Source organism: Alternaria rosae (assembly GCF_020736505.1).
Source record: "Alternaria rosae strain MPI-PUGE-AT-0040 chromosome Unknown BKA58scaffold_8, whole genome shotgun sequence".
Taxonomy (NCBI): domain Eukaryota; kingdom Fungi; phylum Ascomycota; class Dothideomycetes; order Pleosporales; family Pleosporaceae; genus Alternaria; species Alternaria rosae.
Window position 1 is genome coordinate 1,237,617 of NW_025763577.1, and position 24,079 is coordinate 1,261,695.

General features: G+C 52.6%; 8 protein-coding genes across 8 annotated transcripts; 6 read left to right on the forward strand and 2 right to left on the reverse strand.

The window, feature by feature from the left end:
* Window positions 1–313: 313 nt before the first annotated feature.
* BKA58DRAFT_442571 (uncharacterized protein) lies at window positions 314–999 on the forward strand (the record flags this gene model as incomplete). Its single annotated transcript, XM_046173913.1, has 4 exons — window positions 314–486; window positions 538–727; window positions 777–885; window positions 932–999. The coding sequence occupies 4 exons, from the start codon at window positions 314–316 to the stop codon at window positions 997–999; spliced, it is 540 nt and encodes a 179-aa protein (XP_046022732.1).
* Window positions 1,000–1,260: 261 nt separating this feature from the next.
* On the reverse strand, window positions 1,261–2,974 carry BKA58DRAFT_404344 (uncharacterized protein; the record flags this gene model as incomplete). The annotated part of the gene is made up of 2 exons (XM_046171835.1): window positions 1,261–2,661; window positions 2,834–2,974. The coding sequence occupies 2 exons, from the start codon at window positions 2,972–2,974 to the stop codon at window positions 1,261–1,263; spliced, it is 1,542 nt and encodes a 513-aa protein (XP_046022733.1).
* Window positions 2,975–3,083: 109 nt separating this feature from the next.
* On the forward strand, window positions 3,084–4,931 carry BKA58DRAFT_227316 (Decaprenyl diphosphate synthase-like protein). Its single transcript, XM_046166396.1, has 3 exons — window positions 3,084–3,606; window positions 3,655–3,914; window positions 3,961–4,931. Exons 1-3 carry the CDS (start codon window positions 3,385–3,387, stop codon window positions 4,556–4,558), a joined length of 1,080 nt encoding a protein of 359 aa, XP_046022734.1. The 5' UTR covers window positions 3,084–3,384; the 3' UTR covers window positions 4,559–4,931.
* Window positions 4,932–5,177: 246 nt separating this feature from the next.
* BKA58DRAFT_413465 (Alpha/Beta hydrolase protein) lies at window positions 5,178–10,423 on the forward strand (the record flags this gene model as incomplete). The annotated part of the gene is made up of 7 exons (XM_046172421.1): window positions 5,178–6,084; window position 6,487; window positions 6,620–6,623; window positions 7,003–8,320; window positions 8,382–9,192; window positions 9,392–9,905; window positions 10,373–10,423. 7 exons carry the CDS (start codon window positions 5,178–5,180, stop codon window positions 10,421–10,423), a joined length of 3,606 nt encoding a protein of 1,201 aa, XP_046022735.1.
* Window positions 10,424–12,680: 2,257 nt separating this feature from the next.
* Window positions 12,681–13,330, forward strand: BKA58DRAFT_471741 (uncharacterized protein; the record flags this gene model as incomplete). The annotated part of the gene is made up of 1 exon (XM_046175244.1): window positions 12,681–13,330. The coding sequence occupies one exon, from the start codon at window positions 12,681–12,683 to the stop codon at window positions 13,254–13,256; it is 576 nt and encodes a 191-aa protein (XP_046022736.1). The 3' UTR covers window positions 13,257–13,330.
* A 44-nt stretch (window positions 13,331–13,374) lies between these two features.
* BKA58DRAFT_227478 (MFS multidrug transporter-like protein) lies at window positions 13,375–15,871 on the reverse strand. Its single transcript, XM_046166397.1, has 5 exons — window positions 15,143–15,871; window positions 14,760–15,090; window positions 14,349–14,708; window positions 13,927–14,294; window positions 13,375–13,862 (listed from the first exon to the last, which is right to left on the reverse strand). Exons 1-5 carry the CDS (start codon window positions 15,435–15,437, stop codon window positions 13,555–13,557), a joined length of 1,662 nt encoding a protein of 553 aa, XP_046022737.1. The 5' UTR covers window positions 15,438–15,871; the 3' UTR covers window positions 13,375–13,554.
* Window positions 15,872–17,444: 1,573 nt separating this feature from the next.
* Window positions 17,445–19,187, forward strand: BKA58DRAFT_413450 (benzoate 4-monooxygenase cytochrome P450; the record flags this gene model as incomplete). The annotated part of the gene is made up of 4 exons (XM_046172420.1): window positions 17,445–17,489; window positions 17,538–17,688; window positions 17,745–18,202; window positions 18,252–19,187. 4 exons carry the CDS (start codon window positions 17,445–17,447, stop codon window positions 19,185–19,187), a joined length of 1,590 nt encoding a protein of 529 aa, XP_046022738.1.
* Window positions 19,188–21,454: 2,267 nt separating this feature from the next.
* On the forward strand, window positions 21,455–22,309 carry BKA58DRAFT_442579 (transcription factor TFIID-domain-containing protein; the record flags this gene model as incomplete). The annotated part of the gene is made up of 3 exons (XM_046173914.1): window positions 21,455–21,508; window positions 21,563–21,994; window positions 22,046–22,309. 3 exons carry the CDS (start codon window positions 21,455–21,457, stop codon window positions 22,307–22,309), a joined length of 750 nt encoding a protein of 249 aa, XP_046022739.1.
* Window positions 22,310–24,079: the final 1,770 nt, after the last annotated feature.

A 24,079-nucleotide genomic window follows, 5' to 3' on the forward strand; every position in this document is an offset into this window, starting at 1 on the left:
GCGCAATACACGCAGAGGCGACTACGCAGTAAGCTACACGTTTCTGCCATCTTCTGACCCGCTTTCTTTTTGCCTCTCGCCGCCCCGTTCCTACTCGCAGGGCTGCATTCGTCCTCCATTCTGCCTGCGCTTTCATCTCCTTGCATATTCGTCCCGGTGCACCAGGCTGGTGGCACGACACGCGACACGTCGGTTGCCTCGTACAAGGATGGCCTCCGATGCATTTATTTCACACCGCAGCATCAGCTGAAAGATAGTCATTTCTTTTCTTGTCTCTGCGTGTCTGCTTACTGACTGAAATGCTTGTCAAAAGATGAGTTCCTACTACGACGTTGACGCTATCTTGACGGATGCGCAAAAGGTACCATGTACCTTTGAGCTTACCGTTCCTGGCCTCGGCTATCTCGAGGGCAACATGAGCGGTGATATGAAGCAGGGTTCTAAAGTCGAGCTTCCACTATGGCTCGGCGAGATGCTTGCACTGAGGTAAATGAAGATTCTCATCATGTGTGCATTCCATATTCACAATATCTACAGTCAAAGTCTAAATACATCCTCGCTTGTGACCATCGACCCTCCGTCCGCCTTATCTCCGCGCGTCTTGAACGCCCTCAAAGCTGACCCAAGAACCGTCGATTTGCGAGCTCTCGCTCCGCACTTCTACAATCTCGGCGCACGAATCCTAGAGCTCTTTGAGGAAGAAGAGATGATTGAGGTACTGAGCGATGTGAGTTCTGGTCTCGATCGATGCAACGGTATAATGCTAACCCGCGTAGACATTCAAGGCCCGGGCTGCCCTCATAGCTGATCAGGCTCATAATCCACGAGGTGCATTAGGAGAAGGCGCCGACTTCATGCGAGGCCTAGATGAGAACGAGCGGCAACGTAGGTGTTGAGTGATTCAGCCATGCAAGAGCTAATGATGATGCAGTATTTCGTGCGGCACACGATAGCGCAAAGGGCGTACGGACGTGGATGGCAGATCTGAAGAAGAAATGAGCACGGTAGCCGGATCGCAGAAGACGAGTGCCATATGGTCGGCCAGGAGAGGTGGAAAGATCGACGCGCAGGAGCTTTGGAAAATGGAAGAACGCACAACGTAGTGATCAATGAGGAGCGCATGACAAGAAGCACGACGATACCAAAAGACGAGGTGAGGCGTGGTTGTGAAAGAAGCAGCTGTTCGAGCCTACCTTCTGAGTACGATACAATACCTGCAGGCACATAGTCCGCGAATGGGAACGTGTACAGCTACCGTATCTACCGCAATGATGCGCCCAGATTACTGTTCTGTAATAGTATAGCCAACTGCTCGGGCGGGTAGCCCAGGAACACAGGCCCATTGAAAACCATCTGCGGTACCATCTTCGGACTTTCCGTTTCTCTCGGCAGTTGTGATTGTTCCGGGGCTCGAGGTTGAGGTGGAGTTTCTGTCGGTGGAACATGTGTGGTCGGAGCCCGTGGTTGCCACTGCGGCGGCAAACTGTATTGTGGCACTTCAGGCTGCTGCGGCGTGTGTCCCGTCATCGCGCGATGATCAAATGGGCATTTGCCAGTCTTTTGGGGCGTCTCGCCAATTGGACGGCCAGTGTCGAGAGGTAGTTGCGGCGACGCTGTTGGTACTGAGCCAACCGAGGACGAGCTGTGTGCATTGGTGTATTTGGCAGGTATCGAGATGCCCCAGGGTCGACTTGGGGATTCGCCAACTCTGACTTCCTTTAGCGGGCGGTCAAAGTGTCCGCTTCTTGACTCGTCCAGTGTATTCTCTTCTGGTTCCTCCTCAGGCGGTGGGGTGCCATCGTTGAGACTTGCCGAGACAGCTGAGGCCCAATTTTGAACTTTGGTGTCCGCCTTTGCGTCGGTGCTGAAGTGGACTTCTGCCTCGGGCTCTTCTTCGATGGCGTCGTCGGGATCCTCAGGGAGCCACTCTTGATGTTTCTGACCGAGGCCCTGGATCATATTAACCAGATTGCCATACTTGCGATCTAGCTGCTCTATGCTCTCTTGGTTACTCTGGAAGCGCTTGATGCAAACCTCATGGCTTCTCGGTAGCTCATGCTTGTGTTTCTCAAAGTATTGGGCGACCTCCTCTGGGTTGTGTTGGTCGAGGAAGCGTATGGGACAGACGGCAGCGGAGCCAGACGCTGCTACTGAGGCAGTTACGGAAGCAGGATTGTTGCTGCATATTTCGGCGCGGATAGGATCGGTGAAGGAGGGTCGCTTTGATCTCCGTCCACGCGCGCTTAACCGGGACGTCGAGCTACGTGGGGTAGCAAGCGGGCTGCCTCTGCCGCTGCCAGATGCGAAGGGACAGGCGAGCTTACTAGGCGTTCCAGCAACAGTGAAATCTTTCTCAATGGGTGATGTGGCTCTATTGGTCTGTATCTCAGGTAACGAGGCGGATTTGTCTGCGGACGGACCACTCCATATTTTTACACTGCTAGTATTTTCATGGGCGTGCAGCTTGACAGCAGCCTCCTCAGCCTTCTGAATAACCAGTGCTCGGCTCTTGCGCTCTACATCATCGCTATGTGCCAACTGCTCCACCAAATTCACATGTATTCGCGGTTGTTCGTCTCCTACGCGCTCAAGATCTTGCAGGAAGGTAAGATGGTCTTGCGACAACGTGTTGGGCGTGAAGCGTTTCAAAAGGTCAAGATACTGGTTATTGTCAGCAGTGTACGTCGAAAGTATTGTTTGCTGAAATGCAGAATGATTGTCCGGATCAGGCTATGCTGTGATTGTTTTCGATCAGAGCTGCGAGTGCAGCTTCAGGTCTAGAGCTAAAGTTGTTCATCATAAGAGGGGAGGGGTGTGAGAAGACATCGCGTACCTGTTGCTTAGCCCACGAGAGCTTGCTTTCGAGTTGTTTCTGTGAATCAAACAAAACCTGGTATTCTCCACTCAGAGCTGCAAAGCCTTCAACGAGCTGCTCGGCGAGCTCCGTCACGTTACTCTGAGGCTGTTCAGCCATGGCGATGTTAGTAGAGAGATGAGTGGAATGCTACAGCAGGGCGGATGAGCGCAGTGTTGATGACGCGGCAAATGAGGCTTTCGTCGGTGAAGAAGAAAGATTGACGGAAGGTCGGCTGCCGGCAAAGAGATTCGAGAATCGGAAGTGACGGGTGCGCCACGCCTAACGCAGTCAGCCCAGCCACACCGCCGCAGGGCCCCGAAGTGACGCGACTCCCAGACCATCGCTGCGCCTTGAAGTCATACGTAGCATCTTGCGTTGGCCAATTCTTATACACCATGATACCCTGATCTCCTTTTCTGCAATCGCATCGAAAGGTCATCTCACCCGTCCAGGACACACGACGTCGCATTTCCCTCGAAATTCCGAAGCCCCTACGCCCTAAGCCGAGTACCTCAACAATATTCACCATGGGTTCCCTCCACGACTCACGCATACACAAGTGGTTTGCGACCTCGCCGCCCGTCGCTTGGACTGTCAGACAGCTGCGAGAGCTTCTTATCGGGTCACTGAAGCAAGGCCCTATCCCGCAACATGTTGCGTTCGTGATGGACGGCAACCGCCGGTTTGCGCGCAACCACCACATTGAGACTGTAGAAGGACACAACCTTGGGTTTGAATCGTTAGCGAGGGTATGGGAGACTGTCATCAGTGTTTCTGAGCCATGCTGACCGTCTCAGATCCTCGAAGTCTGCTACAAGACTGGCGTCAAGGTCGTCACCATCTACGCATTCAGCATAGAGAACTTCAAGCGCTCTAAGCATGAAGTCGATGCCCTCATGTCCATGGCCAAGGTGAAGCTGCAACAAATGGCAGAGCACGGAGCCTTGCTGGATCGTTACGGCGCATCCATCCGGGTGCTGGGAGAGCGTGAGCTCCTCAGTCCCGATGTACAAATGGCTGTGGACAAGGCTGTTGCAATGACAGCACACAACAAGAAGTACGTTGCCCGCCGCTCATTACGTGACATCGCTGACCACCCGCAGGGCTGTCCTCAATGTCTGCTTCCCTTATACTTCGCGACACGAAATCACGACTGCAGTCATGAAGACTGTCGAGACGTACGGCACGCCGATACACAACCTGCCCACCCCTTCGAAGCGAACTTTTTCCGAATCTCATATTACCCAGCATATTCGCAAGCAAATGTTGGAGGAGGATACAGAGGGCCTTGCTGAGCAGGCTGATTCGCGGCCGGCGTCACCCTCGAAAGATGCGGCTTTGGCTGAAGACGGGCGTTCCTCGTCAACTTCGACCGCCATCAACTCGCCTGAGAAGGATGACTCGAATAATGGGCCGACGTTTCTGGACCCAGAGTCCATTAGCGCTCAGACCTTGAACGATAACATGATGACGGCTGATGCCCCGCCTCTTGACCTGCTAGTCCGTACTTCTGGCGTCGAGCGGCTGAGCGATTTCATGCTATGGCAAGCCCACGAAAACACGTCCATCGTGTTCCTCAAGTGTCTGTGGCCCGAGTTTGATCTGTGGCAGTTTTTGCCTGTGCTGGTAGAGTGGCAGTGGCAGCAGAAGAAGCTGCAAGAGGAACAACAACGGACACGTGGGCGGTCCAAGTTAGACTGAGGGCGTCGACTGTAGTATATGGCGCAAAGCCCTCGCGCACCATAGAAGCAGGCAGATCTGAACTTGAGCGAGCATCGAAGATACCCAGAACAGAGCATTCCATTCGTCTAGCCGTAGGCTTTCCACAGCAAACCATATCTTGTAATACATGTCGATCTTGCGCTATCGTGGCACGTGTACATATGCGCAGCTAATCGCTCGCCCATACCCTGACCGTTCGTGGTTTGCGACCGCGCATGCGACACTTCGGGCGCGCACTAGCCCATTGCCTAGTGCGCCGAACAGCTTTAAACGTCATCTCACGCTCGGAAGAACCACCGCTGGCAGGAAGCTTCAGCCGGGATGTGAGCTGAACATGACTTATATTCCGCGCGTTCCGCAGCATTGGGCTGGACTGACAGCTGCCGTCAAATCGTTCGCGTGTAACTTGATCTTGCTTATCGGCCAGTTGCACCGCTTACGCAGCACGACCATTTGTTTGGGTCAGGCTACCAACTTCTAAGATAGACTACTCGTTATCAGGTAGCTTCCCTTTTAGCATCGCTCGGTCTCCTTATAAGCAGGGAATCGCACGTTTCTGAGATTGAACCCTTCACGGCGCAATAACGGTATCAACACCATGAGTGCCCCAAATATTCTAACGATACCGGTTGAGTTGCGCGAACTCATCTATGGCTTCCTCTTCAGCAGCTACACTATCCAGCATGGTTTCAAACATGCTAGCACTCCTAGCGACGACTCCGAGTCCTCTAATCGCATAGCGCTCCTGCTCTGTTGTCGCCAGATCTTCGCCGAGGCGCACCGCCATCTCCCGCTCAATTGCACACTCCATTTCCGCGGTACAGAGAATTTGCTCGAGACGCTGCTTTCCGTCGATCAGAGTGTGTTAACGCGTCTGCGCCATGTCCGAGTGCGCGCGTATCCCTTCCCGTTGTATTCCTCAGGAAGCTCACAGTACTACCCGACCTACTATGCAGCGAACGCGTTCACACTACTTCCAGGCCTCTGTCTGGACACCTTGGTCGTCGAAGACTGCTGGCACGGTTTCGGCATGTGCGACGGTTGGCGAGATGTCACAACCTATTTCGATATCGAGACACTCTTGAATAGCGACGCTTGGAAAGAACTGACATACATCACCCCGTGTACCGATTTCATCGCGTCCGGCTACGACCATCGGCGTAAACGATCGGCACAACCTGAGAACTGGGATGCGCTGCTTAAGGAACGAGATGGAGAGGAGTTCGGCGCAGAGGTCAAGATGTACATCGTTCCGTATGTGCAGCAGACAGCGACTGGCGATGAAAAGACTGAGGACGGGCGCACTATGCAGCCCTGGACAGCGAAGCCGGGCCACGAGGTCAACGAGAATTGGCGTATCGCTGGGCCAGAACAGGACATGAAAGGCGAAGTAAGGATTATAGCGAAAAGAGGCAAAAGGTCAAGGGCTGTACAACTAGGACTCGCTGGGAAGAAGACCTGGAAGGAATTGAAGGGGAAAGAGCTAGGTGGCTTTGCCCCCGAAGGTAAGTCTCATTCCAAACTCCTGTGAAGGCCATCAGCTCACACTACGCAGGATGGATACCGTACCACAACGAAATGGCCGACGCGGTCGCGTGGATATATGGGGGCCACGGCAGGAGGATGCAACTCGCCAACGCTGCTCTGAACAGTTGACTACATGGCTTCACAACGCAGCCGGTTTACGCGCCCTGGATGTCGACCCAAACGTAAGGGTGGCTGGCGGCCGGGTCCATGGCCATTCAGACCCTTGTCGGCATTTAGGCTGTATGCACCCGACACTGGGGTACGGCAAGTATAATTCCTAGACACGTTCCTACACGTTTCTAGCACGCGGCGTAGCGCGTGAATAGCACAAGGTGGCTGAGAGGTCTTACACAACGCGCTGTGATGATGAGGTAGAGCAGCGTAGGAAAAGATGGACGCTTCGGCGAGCAACAATGAGCAGTATGTATTGGAAGGGTGCCGCTGCATTGCTGTGACTATTCTGCCTATTGTGATCCCGAAGTGGATGTCCCTGCCGCCTCCATCTCTTGGTAGTATTGTAGTACAAACACTCGCTAGTCCTCGTGGCGTGTACACCCGCGCAACGCTCTCCTCGCCGCTGCTCTGCAGTGAGCGAGGGACTGCCCGTTTGGCGCATCCCTTCGCATGTCCGAAGTGAAGGAAGGCGCCTTACAAATAATACCACTACTCACTACACGCAGTTGCCTCCCATCGACCGTCGTCTTTTCGCCTCTTCAACACGGGACCACAGACGCGGAATTGCGTATTGCTTGATTGTACCAATTCGGCCGCCTGCTGTACCTTACCAGGCGTTTTATCCTCATTCTCATGCGCGATAGCTTCCCGCTACCCCGGTTCCCGCCAACATGGTAGGCACACTTCGCTGCGCAAGTCAACCAATCACTGACGGTCATTAGATCCAACTACTCGCCATCGTTATCATGTCGACTCTACACGCTGGATTGTCAATCGCCCAGCAGTATCCGCTACCCGTAACCTATGATACCGTTATCCAGTCGCCTGCAGACCCGCGCATCACCATATCCTACAAAACACCCGACGCCCACACATGCGCAACGGCATTTGAGACGCAGAAGCAGTATACTGGATATGTCAACATTCCCCCGTTCACGCTATCGCCGGTCGAGCAAAACTACCCGATCAACACCTTCTTCTGGTTCTTCGAAGCACGTGAAAATCCGGAAACTGCTCCGTTGACCATCTGGCTGAGTGGAGGACCTGGCAGTTCGAGTATGATTGGTCTCTTCTCAGAACTGGGACCGTGCGAGCTCGTAGAAGGGCCAAACAGCAGCTACGTCTCTCAGCCTAGGGTTTGGGGATGGGACCGTAGCTCCAACATACTCTTCATCGATCAACCTACGCAGGTCGGCTTCTCGTACGATGAGCGCCTCAACGTTTCGGTCGACTTCAGCAAAGGCTATTGGGCGGATCTAGACCAGCGCATAGAACCTTCTCCGCTTCCCACCGACGTCCCGGAATGGCGCTTCAAGAACGGCACTTTCCCGTCTGCCAGCTCTAAGAAAACCGAGAACTTGACCGTTATTGCCGCGGATTCCTCGTGGCACTTCCTTCAAGGCTTCTTGTCAGCCTTTCCCCAGTACAATCCTGGTGTTCGACCCGACAACGACACCGTTAAACCCTCTGAGATAAACCTGTTCGCTGAGAGCTATGGAGGTGTTTATGGTCCTGTCTTCGCAGATCACTACGAAGAGCAGAACGATCGTCGAAAGAAGGGCGATCTTCCGGCTGAAACGTTGGAAATACGCGTTGGTTCAGTGGGCATCGTCAACGGTATAATGGATGTCAGGACGTCAACAACCTCTGGCTTGCTTTTCGCATACAATAATACCTACGGCATCAACGGCTACGATCTTACAACTTATCAAAACGCGATAGCAGATGTTTACGCAGAAGGAGGTTGCGTAGATTTGGTGGACCAGTGCGCTGCTTCGGCAGCTGCTAATGATCCCAAAGGTCTGGGTACCGTCCAGGAAGTTAACGACCTTTGCCTAAGTGCTCTCTTAACATGCCAAGAAAATGTTGGCCCCGCCTATCTTCCTGGTAGGAGTATCTACGACATCCGAGCTCTCCCGACAGTTGGCCCTAGTGATGCACTCGAGACGTATCTAAACGAAGAACACGTTATGCAATCCGTGGGTGCTCCAGTCAACTTCACTTCTACAAATGACATGGTTTTGGATGCTTTCAGCTACAGTATGAGATCATGCCCTATTCTTGGTTCTACACGCATCTACCTTGCTAACTCTAATCCTAGACGGAGACTCCGCCCGCGGAGGCGCATTGGAGGCTGTGGCAGACTTGCTCGCTCGCGGCATCAAAGTCGGCCTCATCTACGGTGACGCGGACATCATATGCAACTGGTATGGAGGACAGAACAACTCCCTCGAGATCGCCAGTCGTGTCCCAGGCTATGAGACCGCTTTCAAAGAGGCTGGATACGCGGAAATTCAGGTGAACGACTCTTACGTTGGCGGCGCTGTTCGTCAATATGGTAACCTGTCCTTTTCTCGGATCTACGACGCCGGCCACTACGTACCGAAGTTTCAACCAGAGACCGCATTTACCGTCTTCAGTCGCATCATTAAAGGCGATGACATCAGCACCGGTCGCAACGTCGACCTTTCCAGTTTCAGTACAGAAGGCCCTGGCACGTCTGAGCACAGGAATGACCCGGGAGAGAGCCCTCCATCAATCTGCTGGATTCGTCAAGCTATCCTTGCCTGCACGGAGGAGGAAAACGCAGCTATCATCGCGGGCAATGGTACCGTGAAGGCGGGCATCTGGTATCCATCCGAGGAGAACGTGCCGACTAGCGCGGGTGAATCCGAACTGCAGCCCACTGCGACAAACTCGGTGCCTCTGACTGGAGTATACACCGCTACCGGCGACCAAAAAGTCAAGCAGACATCTGGAGCATCGGCACTTCGACTCAGCCTCCCATTCCACCACTCGCGCCGCCAGATCCTAAGCGATCTATTATCTGAGCCGGAGGATTCTTGCGACAAGATCAGTAGCATCAGGAACGGTCTCATTGGTGGTCTTGCTGCAGCTGTAGCTCTGTTGCTGTGAGTGCATTGCACTCTTCCCATATATGTCATATAGACCATCTTGCACTCTCATTCGCGCACTTTCTCTTCACAAACATTTTACATTTCAGACATCACCTTGTAGCTACGGCCGCGCTTTCTCTTCTCAAACCCACCTTTTACTGAAGAATCTATACAGAGGTTTACTTTCCATTCTGTGCTGCTGCCGTTGCTTCAGACGACGTAAAGTCTACGAAGGACCTTTTCCGGATGATGCTGAAAAGGGTCCAATTGTTGTCGAGCAAGTGATTGATGATGATCCGACACCAACGTCAACCATTTTCGGCCGGCAAATAACACACATGGAATCGATACCTGAAGCAAGCCCTAGACCAAGCGATGATCTAGTAGACAGAGCAGCGAAACCAACCAAACCAGCAGCTATGCCAACCGCAGAAGAAGAGACCCCTGTCCCGCCCGTGCAGCGATCGGTCTCCCCGTCGCAACAAGCAGGCCCATCAGCGCGCGTACCAACTATCCCACCTACAGAAACTTCGCTTCTCCCACCCAACACAAGCGTTGTGGCGTGTCCCCAGAAATCTCCCTCTGTGTCCGTGCCGCCAACCAGCACGCCGCCCTTCCAATCTTCCACACCAACACCGCCAATCAACACACCCACGCCCCCGCCACCAAATCTATCACCGCCTGTACCTGAGCCAACGCCTTCCCAAGCCCTGACTCCTGGATCAACGGTCATCCCTTGCTCTCGCTCACTCCTGCGCACTCCTCCGAGTAATGTCCCGTTACCACCTGACACGCAGTTGCCGAAGATAGAAGGAGAGTCTGGCCCAGCCCCGCCACAGCCGTCGTTGCTTACGCGGATTAAAACGCTGTTTTTACCTACGTCTACGTCGGAGAATGAGGGAGGGGGTGCAATGACTGATGGTACGATTGATAGGCGGGTGTTGAACCCGCGGGTTGCTGTGAGACCGGCGCAGAAGCGTGTGACCAAGGCTGCAGTGCCGAGTTGATCGACGGAGGTTTGGTTTTGGTGGGGGTTGCGGTTGGGAGTGTGTGGGTTTGACTTGTTGGAGGTTGCGGCGGTAATGGACTTGCGAGTTGGGATTGGCTGGTTATTGGTATGCAGATGATGGACGGGTAATGATCGTGCTGGAAGGCGACGCGTGGTGTTGCGACTGTAAGGATGGGGGTTGGGTAGAAGGAGTTGGTAATGACTTGGGATACATCCTCAATGCCCCAAGCGAACTGACCTCATGTCGTGCCTAGTGGAAATGTGAGATGCTGATCCATAGATACGATTTCTCATTTCGAAAGCACATGTGACTGTTATTAAAACTACATATCCGAAACGCGACGCTCCCGTCGCGATCCTCAACAGGTAGTGATGTTACATGAAGATGAAGATGACGCCCCAGGAGTTCGGCAATGCGTACCCCCTGATCGTTCCTGATCCTGGTCAGGAGTGTATTGTGCCCGTTTGGAGTAGTTGTCCAGAAATCGTTATGGTAAATGCCCAAAGCTCGGCGTGGTGGCGTCGTGACATGCATAGACCCAAGTGCGTCTAGCAAAACTGAATTCGAGAGGAAAGAGTTGAGCAGGAGAGTTTGTGGGGTTGCCTCTGGCCTTAGGCAGGTTTCCCATCTACTAAGACGCTGCCGGCTCTGATGTCCTTCTGCGAATAGTGCATCAAGGTACGGCTTTGTCTCTAACTGGCTCAGATCTAACCAGTATATATCCGTCGCACGAGATACACTGACCGTTCTGGAGAAGGAATCACCACGCTGGCACCAATCTTGGTGATTGATGGTCTCAGGCAAGGGACTGGGGAGATCTCACTTTTGAGCACACTTTGCCGGAAAGTACAGACGCTTACCTGCGTGCGATTTACCGCAGGTACGTTCAACATCCAACTCCAGTTTTCTTATCTCCTAGGAGCTGGGCTGTAGAGGCGCCATGGCGTCTTCGTCGATGAGCTTCCCGTATTCTACAGGGTTGCAAAGCGACCGTAGGGATTTCTAGTATGTAGCAGCGGTGATGCGACTACTAATGATTTCAAATGCTGAAGAGCACTAGCTCTTTGATATACGTAATGCTCGTATTTGTGCCGCAGGTCCTGTAAGTTGAAGTATGAGACCTCGTAACTCAGGAATTTGCAGCATTCGATGTTCTGCAATGAAAAGATGATTTCCGCTTGCTTCTACGTAGTGAAGAGTGCTTTTATGACTCAATAATTTGTAGCGGTAGCTGGATATACGTGTCGTCCCCTGCTGCTCGACCCGCTGTCTTCAGTCTTGAACTGCCGAACGTTCTGTATCGGAGTAAGGCGGCTCTGTTTTCGGGCAGGTATACGTTTTGTCGCGTAGATCGTTCAAGAGATTACGATCCTCTAGAGTTCGGAGTGAAAGGCTCGTAGGATCACGATCAGGGTCGTAGAGTGCAAAGAGGAACGGCATTCGAAATTACATGTTCGTTTTGCCTGGATCGCTTAGGGCGATATGCATTTGAACAAAGACTTTGTTGTATGGATATCAAGAGGCAATAGTAGCGGAGAAGTGTCCCTTATGTGAATGCCGATCACGAAATGTCAGTATATCTGTCCTCTCTGTGTTCCATGGTCGCTGGTTCCATCACACGATGGAGCTGCCAATGGTTGTCTTGGAGCTAACCAAACTAAAGCTAGCGTCTCAGCAAACTTAGCGAGCCTGGCCTCTCATCCATTTCCAACAGCACGACGTTGAGGCTTCGACCTTAGTTTTGCTTCTACCATCCCGAGGTCGCAACACGTTGCAGTTGTCGCGTGAACTTCGAGCGTGGCTTTTTATTGCATATTACGAAGCATACGTGTATACCGTTGTCTTATTTGACACCGGCCTGATCAATCATGCGAAAACGCGACTTCCAGATTCCCGCTGCATTCTGGAATGAAGCCTGACGACAGTAATTTGCAGACTTGTGAACCTTTTTAAAGGTATGTATTGATAATCCACAACCCATGGCGACCAAATATCTTTGTGAGTACTACCTTTTAGCTGTATTGCCAAACACTAACGCCGTCCTAGAGATATTCAATAAATTCTATCTTCATGCATACCAACGTAGACTCTACATAAACCCATCCCTCTGTGAGCCTCTGTGAGGACTGCGCGCAATGTTTCGGCTGATAAATGCCGGTCATCTACTGTAACGTGAAAAATTTATCCTGAACCATGGTAGATAGGCGACACCCACTGTTCTTGCCAATGGGACACGCTCATGATGTATGTTCCAGGAGCTGGATGCCCTCAAGCGAACGGTTGCTTGAGCTTGCTCAGAAACCTCCTAGTACTTTCAGGAAACCGATGCGACAACCGTGCACTACTTCACCTCGAATGCTCCATTTCGAGAAAGTGCGATCCGCGACAATCCTCACTCTCACCTTGTCACATACAATACTCACCCTGGAACTGAACTCAACCCTCCACAACTCTTAGTACGCTCGCAACTCCTTCAGCTCTCTCGAATGCACGATGACAGTCTTCGCAAACAAGGAAACGTTCAACAGCCTGGGTCTCGAGCAGGTCCAACAGTCGCACGCGCACGCATCGCAAGACTGCACCATCTGCCGCCATGCTCTCGCCCTCCACCTTACGAAGAGTAAATCCGCGGAGTCCAAGCTCCACTCTGCTGTGCGAATCACCGCCTGTGGCCACATGATCGGTCAAGAATGCCTAGACGCCTGGCTGGATGTCGGTAACACATGTCCAACATGCAAGCGCCTTCTCTTCGAGCCTACTGGCGACCCTATCACGCAGCAAGACATCAACAACATTCTGCGCACACTGGGTCCGGATTACGGCGAAGACGCAATCATGGCCGTTGTGGCGCGACGCGTCGCCCGCCAGGAACAAGAGCATGCGCGAATGAGACAGGCGCATGAGATTGAGCTGGAGAGAATGAAGGCTGAGGAAACAGAGGCTAGGAATGATGCGTTCACGCTGTCCAATGACGATTTCCTGGACAGCGATGAGGACATGGATTTCGAGGAGGCCGACGACGACAATGAGGACTTTGAGGCAGAGGACGATGGCTCAGACTCGAGCTAGCTTCTCCTACAGAGCTGATGGCAAGAGAATGTCAGCATATACGCGTAGCTCAGGGAGTCTTTGCGACTCGATCAGAGGTTTATGAGTGATGGAGTGCTTCCGATGAGATCTGGAATTACTCCGGCGGGAACAGCCACGTAGAGGATGGATATGATGTCATGGCCACAATGGCCTGTCTATCCGAAGCTACTGAGTACCTCAGGGGCCATATAAGACATTAGGATACAGCAAAGTACACTTTGATGTGTTCGTCAAATGTAATCATTATCGCTCAACCTCTGCGCCGATCTTCGCCCGCTCACTTACTCTCCACCCTCAAGTTCGTCCACATCATACCCGTGACCGGCACTTTGGCGACCGCAAACCCAATGAGAACCTTGACCTGCAGATTATACGCTTCACCAAACACCCTCCTCACATGCTCCAGCGTTTCCGGTGAAAGAGTCTGCACCAACTCCGTCCTTTCTAGCAGGCTCTCTGCAAGCTCCAAGGGTAGGATGTCGGTCAGATGGGTCCGGATATAGGGCGTGGAGATAGATGTAACGATAGCGATGCCGACTAGACCGCCCAGGGTGCGGAACTGCGATGTAGCTGCTGAGCCAACGGCTGGTAGTCGTCAGTGAACGAAGAACCTGAAGATATGCGTGTGTGAATGTAGCGGATAACTTACCCAAATCCCTCTTATCCATCGCATACGGCACAAGCAGGATAAGCCCCGAGTTGACAAGACCAGTCCCCGTACCTGCGATGATCTGGAACGCATACTGACTAGCGTCAATGTGCGACGAAGTATCGATCTGCGACAGCAACGCAATACCGAGAATCTCCATCAGGGAACCCCCGAGAATAATCCAGCATGGCGGTATCCTAGGCTTGCCCATCATCGCACCAGCGATACCACTACCGAATGGGACGAAAGCGCCGTAAGTGAGGAGGCGGGCGGCGGCTGCGAGGGGAGAGAGGCCGTTTACCGTGATAAAGCGTTGGGGGATTTGCGCAATGCATACGAACATGACCGTGCCGGAGAGGTAGGTATTTCTGCATGTCTACGTCAGGAGGATGCATTGTGAGTGTATAACGTCGTGAACGTACATGATCATGCCAAGCTGAATGCGGCTCTGACAGAAGCGCCAGGGAAAGACGGGCTCGGGGTTAGTGCGACGCTGCGTTGCGTACCATTGCCATGTGAAGAACGCAATCGCAAAAGGCGCGGAGACGACGAGAAGGGGAAGGACTTTGTTGGAAGACCACTCATAGTCTAGCGATGCTTGTTGAAGGCCTGTAGCGAGTAGTACGAGAGTACCTAGCATCAACGTCGCTCCTAGGAAGTCAAGTCGACGGAGGGAGTGCTTCGAGAAGATGGGGTGTGTTTGTTGCGCAGCTGGCTCGTTGAAGAGGGTTCTAGGAAGCGTGAAGCAAAGTGATACAGCAGTGAGAACTCCCACAGGAACGCTATTACGATGTCAGTACGCTGAGAAATGACGTTGAGTGCCTTGCACATACTTGAGAAGGAAGATCCACCGCCAGCTACCGTGTAGGGTGATACCGCCTCCAAGAAGCGGCCCTGTAATTAGGCTGAGCGCAAGTACCATACTAACACCCGCCATGTACTTTGGCAACTTTCCCGGCGGAGCAATTTCCATGAACATGAGTTGAGTGAGCGCGTATACACCACAGCCGCCGATACCCTGACACCATCGGAACATGATGAGCTGGATGAGTGTCTGACTAGCTCCACAAAGCGCCGAGAAGATAGTGAAGATGAGTAGCGAAGCGATGAGGGTGTATTTCCGTCCTGCGATGTCCGACAGTTTTGCCCAGATCATCTGAAGACCTTACACAGGGTTAGCGAAGTGCTCAGTCTTTGAGGGTGAAGAAATACTTACTGCAGTAGGTCAACATGTATGCCGTGAAAAGCCATGAGCTCTTTTCATAGCCACCCAGTTCGTCAGTGATGTCCACGATGGCCGTGCTGATGACAGTCGATTCGAGAGTCACGAGGAAGATCGAAATTGTGAGACCAGCATTGATCAGGTAGAGCTTCAGACCTGTGATGTACTTCGACTCATCAGTCGCTGCCACCGGCTCAGCTTCATTGGGGGCGGAAGTGTTTGTCGACGCCTTCTCGACACTTGAAGTATCCGGTACGGCCTCGTCCCTCGGTGTAGGAGACATGGTCATGCTTTGGTAACGCAAGTGTGGAAATGAAATGTGGTGAGTGAAAGAGAGCGCGAGAGGAGTGCAGGAGTGAGAGTTTACGAGACCTCGCTAAGGCTCCAGAGAGGCAGGCGCGTTATTGTCGTTGCTGTTACTGGGTGACCAAGGTAGGTGCGAACTCCAAAGTCAGGCATGACTTGCATGGCTTGTGTGGAAATGGACAATGGGATTATAAGAGTGCTACAACCAGGGGCTGGCAACTGTGCCACGTATTGTATGCAACCACGGCGTTTCCCTTAATCTTTCGATAAGACTGTGCCATTCACTGGTCGTGAAAATGCGGTTCTCCATCTGCGTACGGCGAGAAGTACTATTCGAGTATTGACAGCCCGACGATGTAACAAGTTATGCCTCCCATTTGCCGCGCCATGGCGCGAGTCTATAGTAAGTAAGCTGACTGTACCAGGAAGACGGTATCACACAACGCCGCAATCAAACGGGGTTTTGGTTTTGGCCCCATGCATAAGCGAGCAGGATCAAGATCCCCATATGTGAGGCTGTTCTCGGTATGTCCGAATTCGTGCAGATAGTGAAGTACGTTAGCTCTTAGCTAAGCTGTGGGTTGCCCTTTCCTTCCCGGTAGGATCGTTGTTGTGGGGGCGGGGCTGTGCGACCATTGGGGCTGGTGTTAGCGCAGGCGCGAGCCGCCCGTTGGATGTTGAACCTGGAGCCGTATTTATCCCGTACCGAGTGCTTGGACATCACTCGTCCATGGTCCAATAGAAATCGCTCGCATGCGAAAATCCTCTCGTTTTATCGACTGTGCCGGAGAGCGGCATTCTTTATTAGTCGCGTGGTGCCATAGTGCAACCGAAGAGGGTGTCCAGTGCGAATGGTCCACAAATGCATAGCGAACGTTATAGCGCGATTAGAGTCGACTTGGCGAAGGACCTTATTCTCTCTATATTTGACGAAAGTCTGCCGCAGAGTTCTCGCTATCATTTATTGTTCCTGTGAAATCGTGTGGAAGGTGGCGACACTTCTCGAGCGCACCAAAGCATCAGATTACGACCAGGACGAACACGGTCTTTTGTAACATCACTGCGGATACAGTGGGCCACAGGTTGATTCCCTCGAACTCTTGCCCCACGGCAATCTAGGGAAAAAACGAACAGGTCTGCAGCCTACATCAACATAGAAACATGCAAGGTGGGTGACCTAACGTTGATGTAGGCTCTAGACCTGTTCAGTTTTTTTCTTGTATAAGGTGGCCCCCAAGATGAGCCCCTTCAATAGGCGCCTGAGCTACAAAATAAGTATAACTTGGTCGTCGTCGCGGTCGGCGACTTGGACGAAAGCTGGATGACTACAAAATCAATAATCCAATATGCCGCGATGAGACCTAATCTTGAAGGAAGCCTATCACAACCACATCCGCTTACGTGCAGTTTGACACTATACTCAAAACATCCATCGCGCTTATAGTCTCGCCAACAGCAAGACGACGGGAAGTCTCAAACCATCGTTGGCTTGGGGCCATGTGCGTACGGGTGTATTGAATTGTGGCGTTAAGGGCTTCTCCGCTGTCAAAGCCCACCCCGCTGATGTAGCACTAGTTCGCCCGATATACTCGGATGATTGTTGATAGAGATAGCCTTTCTCAGTTAGGATGGTATGGCATCGCGAGTATGTCGAAAGCAGCGAGTTGGGGCCGCCTCGGAGACCAAAAAAGAAGTTGAAGGAGTGAGTGGTGGTCAGATGGAAGGGATGCCTTGAAGACGCCCGACGCGGAGCTGGAGCTGATCGTGAGTTTTGCGAAAGAGCATGGAAAACCCTCATCTTGGTATAGCGACGGCTCATCTGAGGTGGGGGTTGAGGGACGAGATAGTGTGCCTAAAGCGATTCGAGAGCGTTTCGCGGGGTCTGCTGAGCGCCGTTGAGATAGCTTGGAGCGGCAAGATATAAAGTTCAGTGTCATGGAGTCTTGACTCCCGCAGTACCAACCATTACAGTTTATCAGAACTCTCCAACATGCTTGTTTCCGTCCCGCTCGTTCTTGGCGTAGCTGCCATCTATGTTAGTATACTCTTCATCGATGCACGGTCTCGACTTACATAAAAACAGCTCGTGTACTCCGCGATATACAACCTATGGTTCCACCCTCTCGCAAAGCAGCCGGGACCATTCCTTGCTCGCATCTCCGGCATACCTTCTTTTTACCATGCCTGTAAAGGAGACCGCCACATCTGGTCGTGGAGGCAGTTCCAGATCTATGGTACGTGTCTCTTAGGCTTTGGCCCTTGAAGCCATATCGTTGACGTTGCATGCCAGGTGACAAGTTCCGAGCAACCCCCAATCTCTTACTCTTCCAGACGTCCGAAGCTTACAACGCCATGTTTGGCTACAAAGCCAACGTCAAAAAGTCGCCGTTCTATGAGGTGTGGAGACGGAATAAACATGATTTAAACACACTAGGTTGTACGGATGTTGAGGTGCATGCTCGAAGGAGAAAGGCTCTTTCTTTGGCGTTTACCGAGCAGTCAGTCAAGGCAACCGTACCTTTCGTGGCTCGACATGTCGATCGATGGAACGAATTACTGCCGGGTGAGACCTTCGGTGGTGAGGGGTGGTCTGGACCACAAAATCTCACCGAGTGGACTGACTACTTATTGTTCGACATGTTCGGCGACATCTGCTTTGGCAGCTCCAACAACACCAAAGAGCCTGGGACGAACAGCCTGAAGAGTATCCCCCACAACATTACCAGATACTTGCGCTTTTACAACCCAGTAAGTCGCCACCTCTCTCCATCGCACGTCGTCGCGCTGACTGCCGCAGCTCGCCAAGTCCCCGTTCCGAAGCTTTTTGCTTTGGCTGAAGCCCCGCGGCCTGGATTCATTGATGAAGCTTATCACTCCGAAGGAGATCAAAGCTTACTTTGCTTTTACGGAAAACCTGGCCAAAAGCCGAGTTGACTCCGAGAGGAAGAATGAGGCCGAGAAACGTCCAGTTGCTCGAGAAGACATGTTCCACTTTCTGTGTACAGCGAAGGATCCAGAGACGGGCGATTTCGCGCTGACTACCGACAATTTGATTGCCGATGCAAACTTGCTTACTGTTGCCGGCTCGGATACGACCAGTGCAACAGTGACCGCGCTCTTCTTCTTCATCACTCGCAACCCCAAGGTCTATACAAAGCTCGTTCAAGAGATCAGGACCAATTTCAACAACGTTCAAGAGATCGGTCCAGCTCCGGACTTAATGGCAAAGTGCGAGTATCTCCGCGCAGCAGTATACGAGTCCTTGCGCCTCTCGCCAGCTGGCCCAAGTGAGCTTGAACGTACCGTGCTTCCGGGTGGCATCATGATCGCTGGTGAACACCTTCCTGGCGGCATCATAATTGGTGTTCCGAAGTGGTCGCTCGGTCGAAACGAAGCGCTTTGGGGCGATTGCAACACCTTCCGTCCGGAGAGATGGATAGTCTCGGATACCAATACACAGGAGGAGGTGAACCATCTGAAACGATCCTTTCATCCGTTCTCCAAGGGGGTCGGTAGTTGCCTGGGTCAAAAGATGGCGATGATACAACTCTGCATGATCGTTGGAAGGACCGTCTGGAGGTACGACGTGCGACAGGCTCCTGGGCAATGCGTGGGAGAAGGCCGCCCTGATCTTGGCTGGGGCCAAAGGAACCGCGGTCACTTCCAGTTGAAGGATGCGTACATCTCACTTCGTGAAGGTCCTATCGTTCAGTTCAAGAAGAGGGTGTTGTGAGAAGTATGGCACTGCATGATTTCGACGCTGAGACTTCGAGATCGCCAGGGTAGGTCGTTATGTCGTCTCTCTTCTTGATTTCATACTGCATTTGCTTTTCCGTCGCGTGCTACTGGTTGGCAACGAAGTCGGGCGCGTCATCATGCGAAATTGCTCCGTATGATAGTCATCGTAATCAGGGATCCTAGGAACAATAACGCGTCGCTTTCATCAAGAGACGTCACAAGGCAACGCTGATGTGAGTTACTGTGATCTTCGCGGAGTGGTAAATTTGGAGGGGGCTGGGACTGGTTCGTCGGCGTGTCTAGATGCGCCGACTGTCGCCGTTCCGAGAGCTGCCTTAGTCATCGATCCCCGCCATCAATCCACATTTCGTGATCGCAGTCAGTGAGAAGGTGCTCGTTCTAATAAGCTGTACTCGAAGTGTACACTCAGATCGTGCACCCTCTGTATTAGGTATTCCAGTGTAACTGCAGCATGTGCTCTCAAAGGTGGGATATCTGGTAGCCCAGAGGTCACGAAGATTCATCATTCTGTTCAAATGCAAGTCCACATTCTGGGAAGCTCGATGCGCATCCAGTTCGCTGCACGATTGATCTCAAGAGAAGCATCGTTCAACGACAGGCGCCCGAGGGCACAAATTCACTTGGCGCAGCAGCAAACATAGTAATTTCACTTCTTTTGTATTCAAAAAGAAGTCCATATTGGGATAGAATGGAAGTTCACTCGCAGATATACTTGCTCACTCGACACGCAATCAACAGATAAGACCCACTTGACTATACCTGCATGAGGACCCTGTCACTGTCGACAACTCGCTCATCACCAAACTACTCCAGGGTTGAAGACACGTGTAAATGGGTCCAGACTACAAAAGCAACACGGAGGCGGAGGCTGATGGCAAGGGGAGATGTGTCGGTTTCCGGTGAGGGCGGACGTGAGTCATAGGCCGACGATCCATGCAACACCCAAAAAGTCGTGCACCAGGCTGCACCCTCCCTATGTCTCCGCGATCATCCCCGGATCAAAATTCTCGTATGTGGCCGCCCCTCGCCCGTCAAGTTCTTTGTTGTCGCCGTGATTGCGTGTTCTGTTGTTTGCACTTTCACATGGGGCGTGCCTGACAGAACCGGGGGAGGCGCAGCGTACAGCAAGTGTCTCAGGTTGTCGCACGCCTTTCAAAGGGCGGCAACTCAACCAGCGAAATCCAAGGGGTCCAAGAAGAGGTGTCGCGATAAGTTTTTCTCTTCGTTCTGCACCGTTGCTGGTGGCCACAGTGCGGCAAGTGAGGCGACGGGGTCGAGTGGACGGGCTGGATTTGGGCCATCGCTCAATCCGGGTCAGTGCGTCGTCATCGCTGGTAACGAGGGAAGGCACCGGCCGACCTGCGCGCATCAGTAAGGCAGCAACATGCGCACTGCACCTTCCAGTGTCGTGGAGAGGCTGTCGGCAGCGCTGCAGTCGACACAAGCAAACTGGCTCAGTGATTGCAGCGTCGCATATGCGGGGTGAAGCTGGGGGAGTGAAGGGAAACGGTTGCGCATGACGCTGGGAGCCCCTTTTACTAACAGCAGAATCTTCTCGCTACCGGGAATCTGAAGCTAAGCCCCAATCGCCGCCCAACCCCTGCGACGTAGCGGGGCGCTAACGACTTGGCACGCAGGCAGCCACTACTATAAGTACTCGGCCTCCCCCCCAACTTTTTAACGAGATTTCCGCCGAGCCCGCCGTTGTCGCAACACCTCAACCCTCTACTCTACCATCGCCGCAGATCGAAAACTCACCTTTTCAACTGCGCGCTCTCTAATACTGCGACTCAGAAATCCTCGTGTGCCATTTTCGCACATATCCACTCTCTCAGAGGTCGCGATCGGCGCTAGCTATATCCAGCCTGCGACAGCCCAACAGCAGCCTCATCCTCAGTCGCAATCTCGACTTACCCCACCAAAGGCTTGCTGGCTACGCTTTTGGTCACTTAATCTACACACTAACCCGCCGTCTACTGTGACAGCACTACTCGACGGCATACTTGTCAACGTACGCGAGGGACACATTCGCTTGTAGCTCTCCTGCCTCCGGTACCGTCTCCACCTATCTCATAGACACAACCCTCCGGTGTCGACCGACCTCGCTCCATACCTCGCGATCTCGTAGTCCGCCGACTTGACCGTCGCTGCCGCTCTAGAACACATTCTGACCTGCGCAGTCTGTCAAGATACCGCTCTCCTCAAGAGTCTATCACTCCAAATCCAATCAATAATCTCATCATGGATCCCAACTCTCTCACTTCTCACCCGTCCACCGCCGCCCAGGCTCAGACGGTAAGCTTTTGTGATGTCTCCCACTTGTCAAATTGTTCTAACGTTCGCTCTCAGTTCGTCGCTCCTGGATCTCTCTCGTACCCCCAGGGCGCGAACCTCGACCTGAGTGCGCCAACCGTCGAGCAGAACACTCAGCAGGTTGCCGACAACGCGAACGGTGTTGCGACCCCAGCGGCGACTCCTGATACTCAGAATGGACAAGTTCCCTCTGGTATCGTGCCTACTCTCCAGAACATTGTCGCTACCGTCAACCTGTCCGCTCGCCTCGATCTCAAGACCATCGCTCTTCACGCCCGTAATGCCGAATACAATCCCAAGCGTTTCGCTGCCGTGATCATGCGTATTCGCGAGCCGAAGACGACGGCCTTGGTCTTTGCGAGTGGAAAGATGGTTGTGACCGGTGCCAAGTCTGAAGACGATAGCCGCCTTGCTTCCCGCAAATATGCGCGGATTATCCAGAAGCTCGGGTTCAGCGCTAAGTTCACCGTACGTCGCATCGGACTAAGTATGCTTGATTCAATGCTAACGTCACCATAGGACTTCAAGATTCAGAACATCGTCGGCTCCTGCGACATTCGCTTCCCCATTCGTCTCGAGGGTCTTGCATCTCGCCATCACACTTTCTCTTCCTACGAGCCTGAGCTCTTCCCCGGTCTCATCTACCGTATGATGAAGCCGAGAATTGTCCTCTTGATTTTCGTATCTGGCAAGATCGTCCTCACTGGTGCTAAAGTCCGTGAGGAGATCTACCAGGCTTTCGAGCTCATCTACCCTGTCTTGTCGGACTTCCGCAAGTCATGAGCACTCTTTCTTCCCAGGATCCGGCCTCAAAGAGCCTTGACCACACACCTTCATTGGTGACATGGCTACGACTTGGACCTTTCCTTCTAACTTGTCATCTTTTGCGGCATTGCATGGTGTTACGGTGGGCGGTATTTCCTTCTTCATGCCTTTTCAAAACTCCAAATTACCCTCGATACGATTAGACATCTGCACGCGGGGTGCCTTCAACCTCTCTTAATCCGGGTCACGAAGGCTTTTCTACTCTCTTCTCTTTCCATTTACGGGTACGACCACGTCGGCAGGCGGCGTGAGGGGATGGTACCAAAGATTGCTACAACGGGCGGAGGAAGGAACGCGAGGACGTTCGGACAGTGCGACCGTAAAAGCTCGCACCGGGAGCTCGAAAAGGTTGACGATATGACACCAGAGCTCTCATCGATGGCAGTGCTTCAAAGCATCCATCGTGTATGTGTACATGACCCTTGGCCTTGAAATAGGTTAGGCAGTAATGTTATCATGATCATAATAGTCTTATCCACCCTTGTGATGTGATGTGATATGACTGTATGTGATCATTGATTGCTCACCCCAGAAGTATGACTGTCGCTGTCGGATACCTAATTACACTGGCGATACGATGCTTAGGCCATACTCCTGCACGGAATAAGCCTCGCGTTCCGTGGCGCGCGTAGACTTAGTGATCATCGTGTCTGATGGAGTCGGCGGTGAGGGCGAAAGTAGAGTTGAGAGCAGGACACTTCAATGTGAATGTGCCAGGTCCGCGTACAGCATAGTCCGACGAGCTAGTGTAGGTGGTCGAAAGGGCGAAATTCAAGGCGCTGTGTAGAGCTACGAGGCAGAAAAGGGCTTTGACTACGGAGTCTGTGGCCAGCTGCAACGTGTGAAGGAGGTCGATGTGGCGCTTCCTTGGTTGAAGTGGTTGTTGGAGAACGAAAAGGTGAGCGTATGCAGGCTAGGCGTGTAGTCTGCGGTGAAGGTGTTTCTTGAGGCCGGGTTACCGGTTCGAGGGTTGGGTGAAAGAGGGAGAGATCGAGGAGCTTGGTTACGTGTTGCTGCGGAGCGAGAAAGTCAGCGACTTCAATCGATGCGTACTGGTATCGTAAGTTGCCCGTAAGCTCGGACAATCTTGTGAAAGCTGCAGTGTTGGAAGTGAAATCTGTGGGAGTGAATCCGTTCCCTGACTGGTGCTCCTTGTTGTGCGCGGCTTCTGTGGCGTGGGCTTTGGCTCGGTGTGTCAAAGAAGGTAAACAGCTTGTCGCGTAGCTCGAAAGCTTTACGGGAAGAGTATCGAGTTAGCTCGTTCCGTGGGGCGTTTACGAGCTGTCCAAGTTTGTTGGAAAGTTGACTACACGGTAGCCTGGCGACTGCCGCAATCCGAAACCGTGTAGTGTATCCATATGATCTTAGTCTCCGTTCAAAGCCGTAGCTCCAGGAAGCTATTCAGCAGGTAGTCCTGATCAAATGCCTCGCAGTCAAACCTCCAATTCAATGGAGATGCTGACGGAAAAAGAGTGACGAAACAAAGAATGGCCGAGAAAATTAAGCAGGAAGTATTTGAAATATAACATCGAACTTGTGAAGAAGTGGGAGACAAACAGAGACGGTGATTAGAAATACTGCGCAGACCAACGCATGCCAACTCGGCACTCGGGAGACCATGCGCCCAACCTCTGGATGAGCAAAAGTTAGCGCTATTCTTTGTTTTTCTTTTCAGAGTCTGCTGGGTTTTGCTGATAAGAGCATGTTTCCATCCCGTGTTGCTTCAGC

Bases quoted from the DNA above. Each gene is read 5' to 3' on its own strand.
- BKA58DRAFT_227316 (XM_046166396.1), top strand. From the start codon at position 3,385: ATGGGTTCCCTCCACGACTCACGCATACACAAGTGGTTTGCGACCTCG. The intron at 3,607-3,654 runs GTATGGGAGACT...TGACCGTCTCAG, and splicing joins GGTTTGAATCGTTAGCGAGG to ATCCTCGAAGTCTGCTACAA. The intron at 3,915-3,960 runs GTACGTTGCCCG...GACCACCCGCAG, and splicing joins ATGACAGCACACAACAAGAA to GGCTGTCCTCAATGTCTGCT.
- BKA58DRAFT_227478 (XM_046166397.1), bottom strand. From the start codon at position 15,437: ATGACCATGTCTCCTACACCGAGGGACGAGGCCGTACCGGATACTTCA. The intron at 15,091-15,142 runs GTAAGTATTTCT...ACCCTGTGTAAG, and splicing joins ATACATGTTGACCTACTGCA to GTCTTCAGATGATCTGGGCA. The intron at 13,863-13,926 runs GTAAGTTATCCG...GACGACTACCAG, and splicing joins GATGGATAAGAGGGATTTGG to CCGTTGGCTCAGCAGCTACA.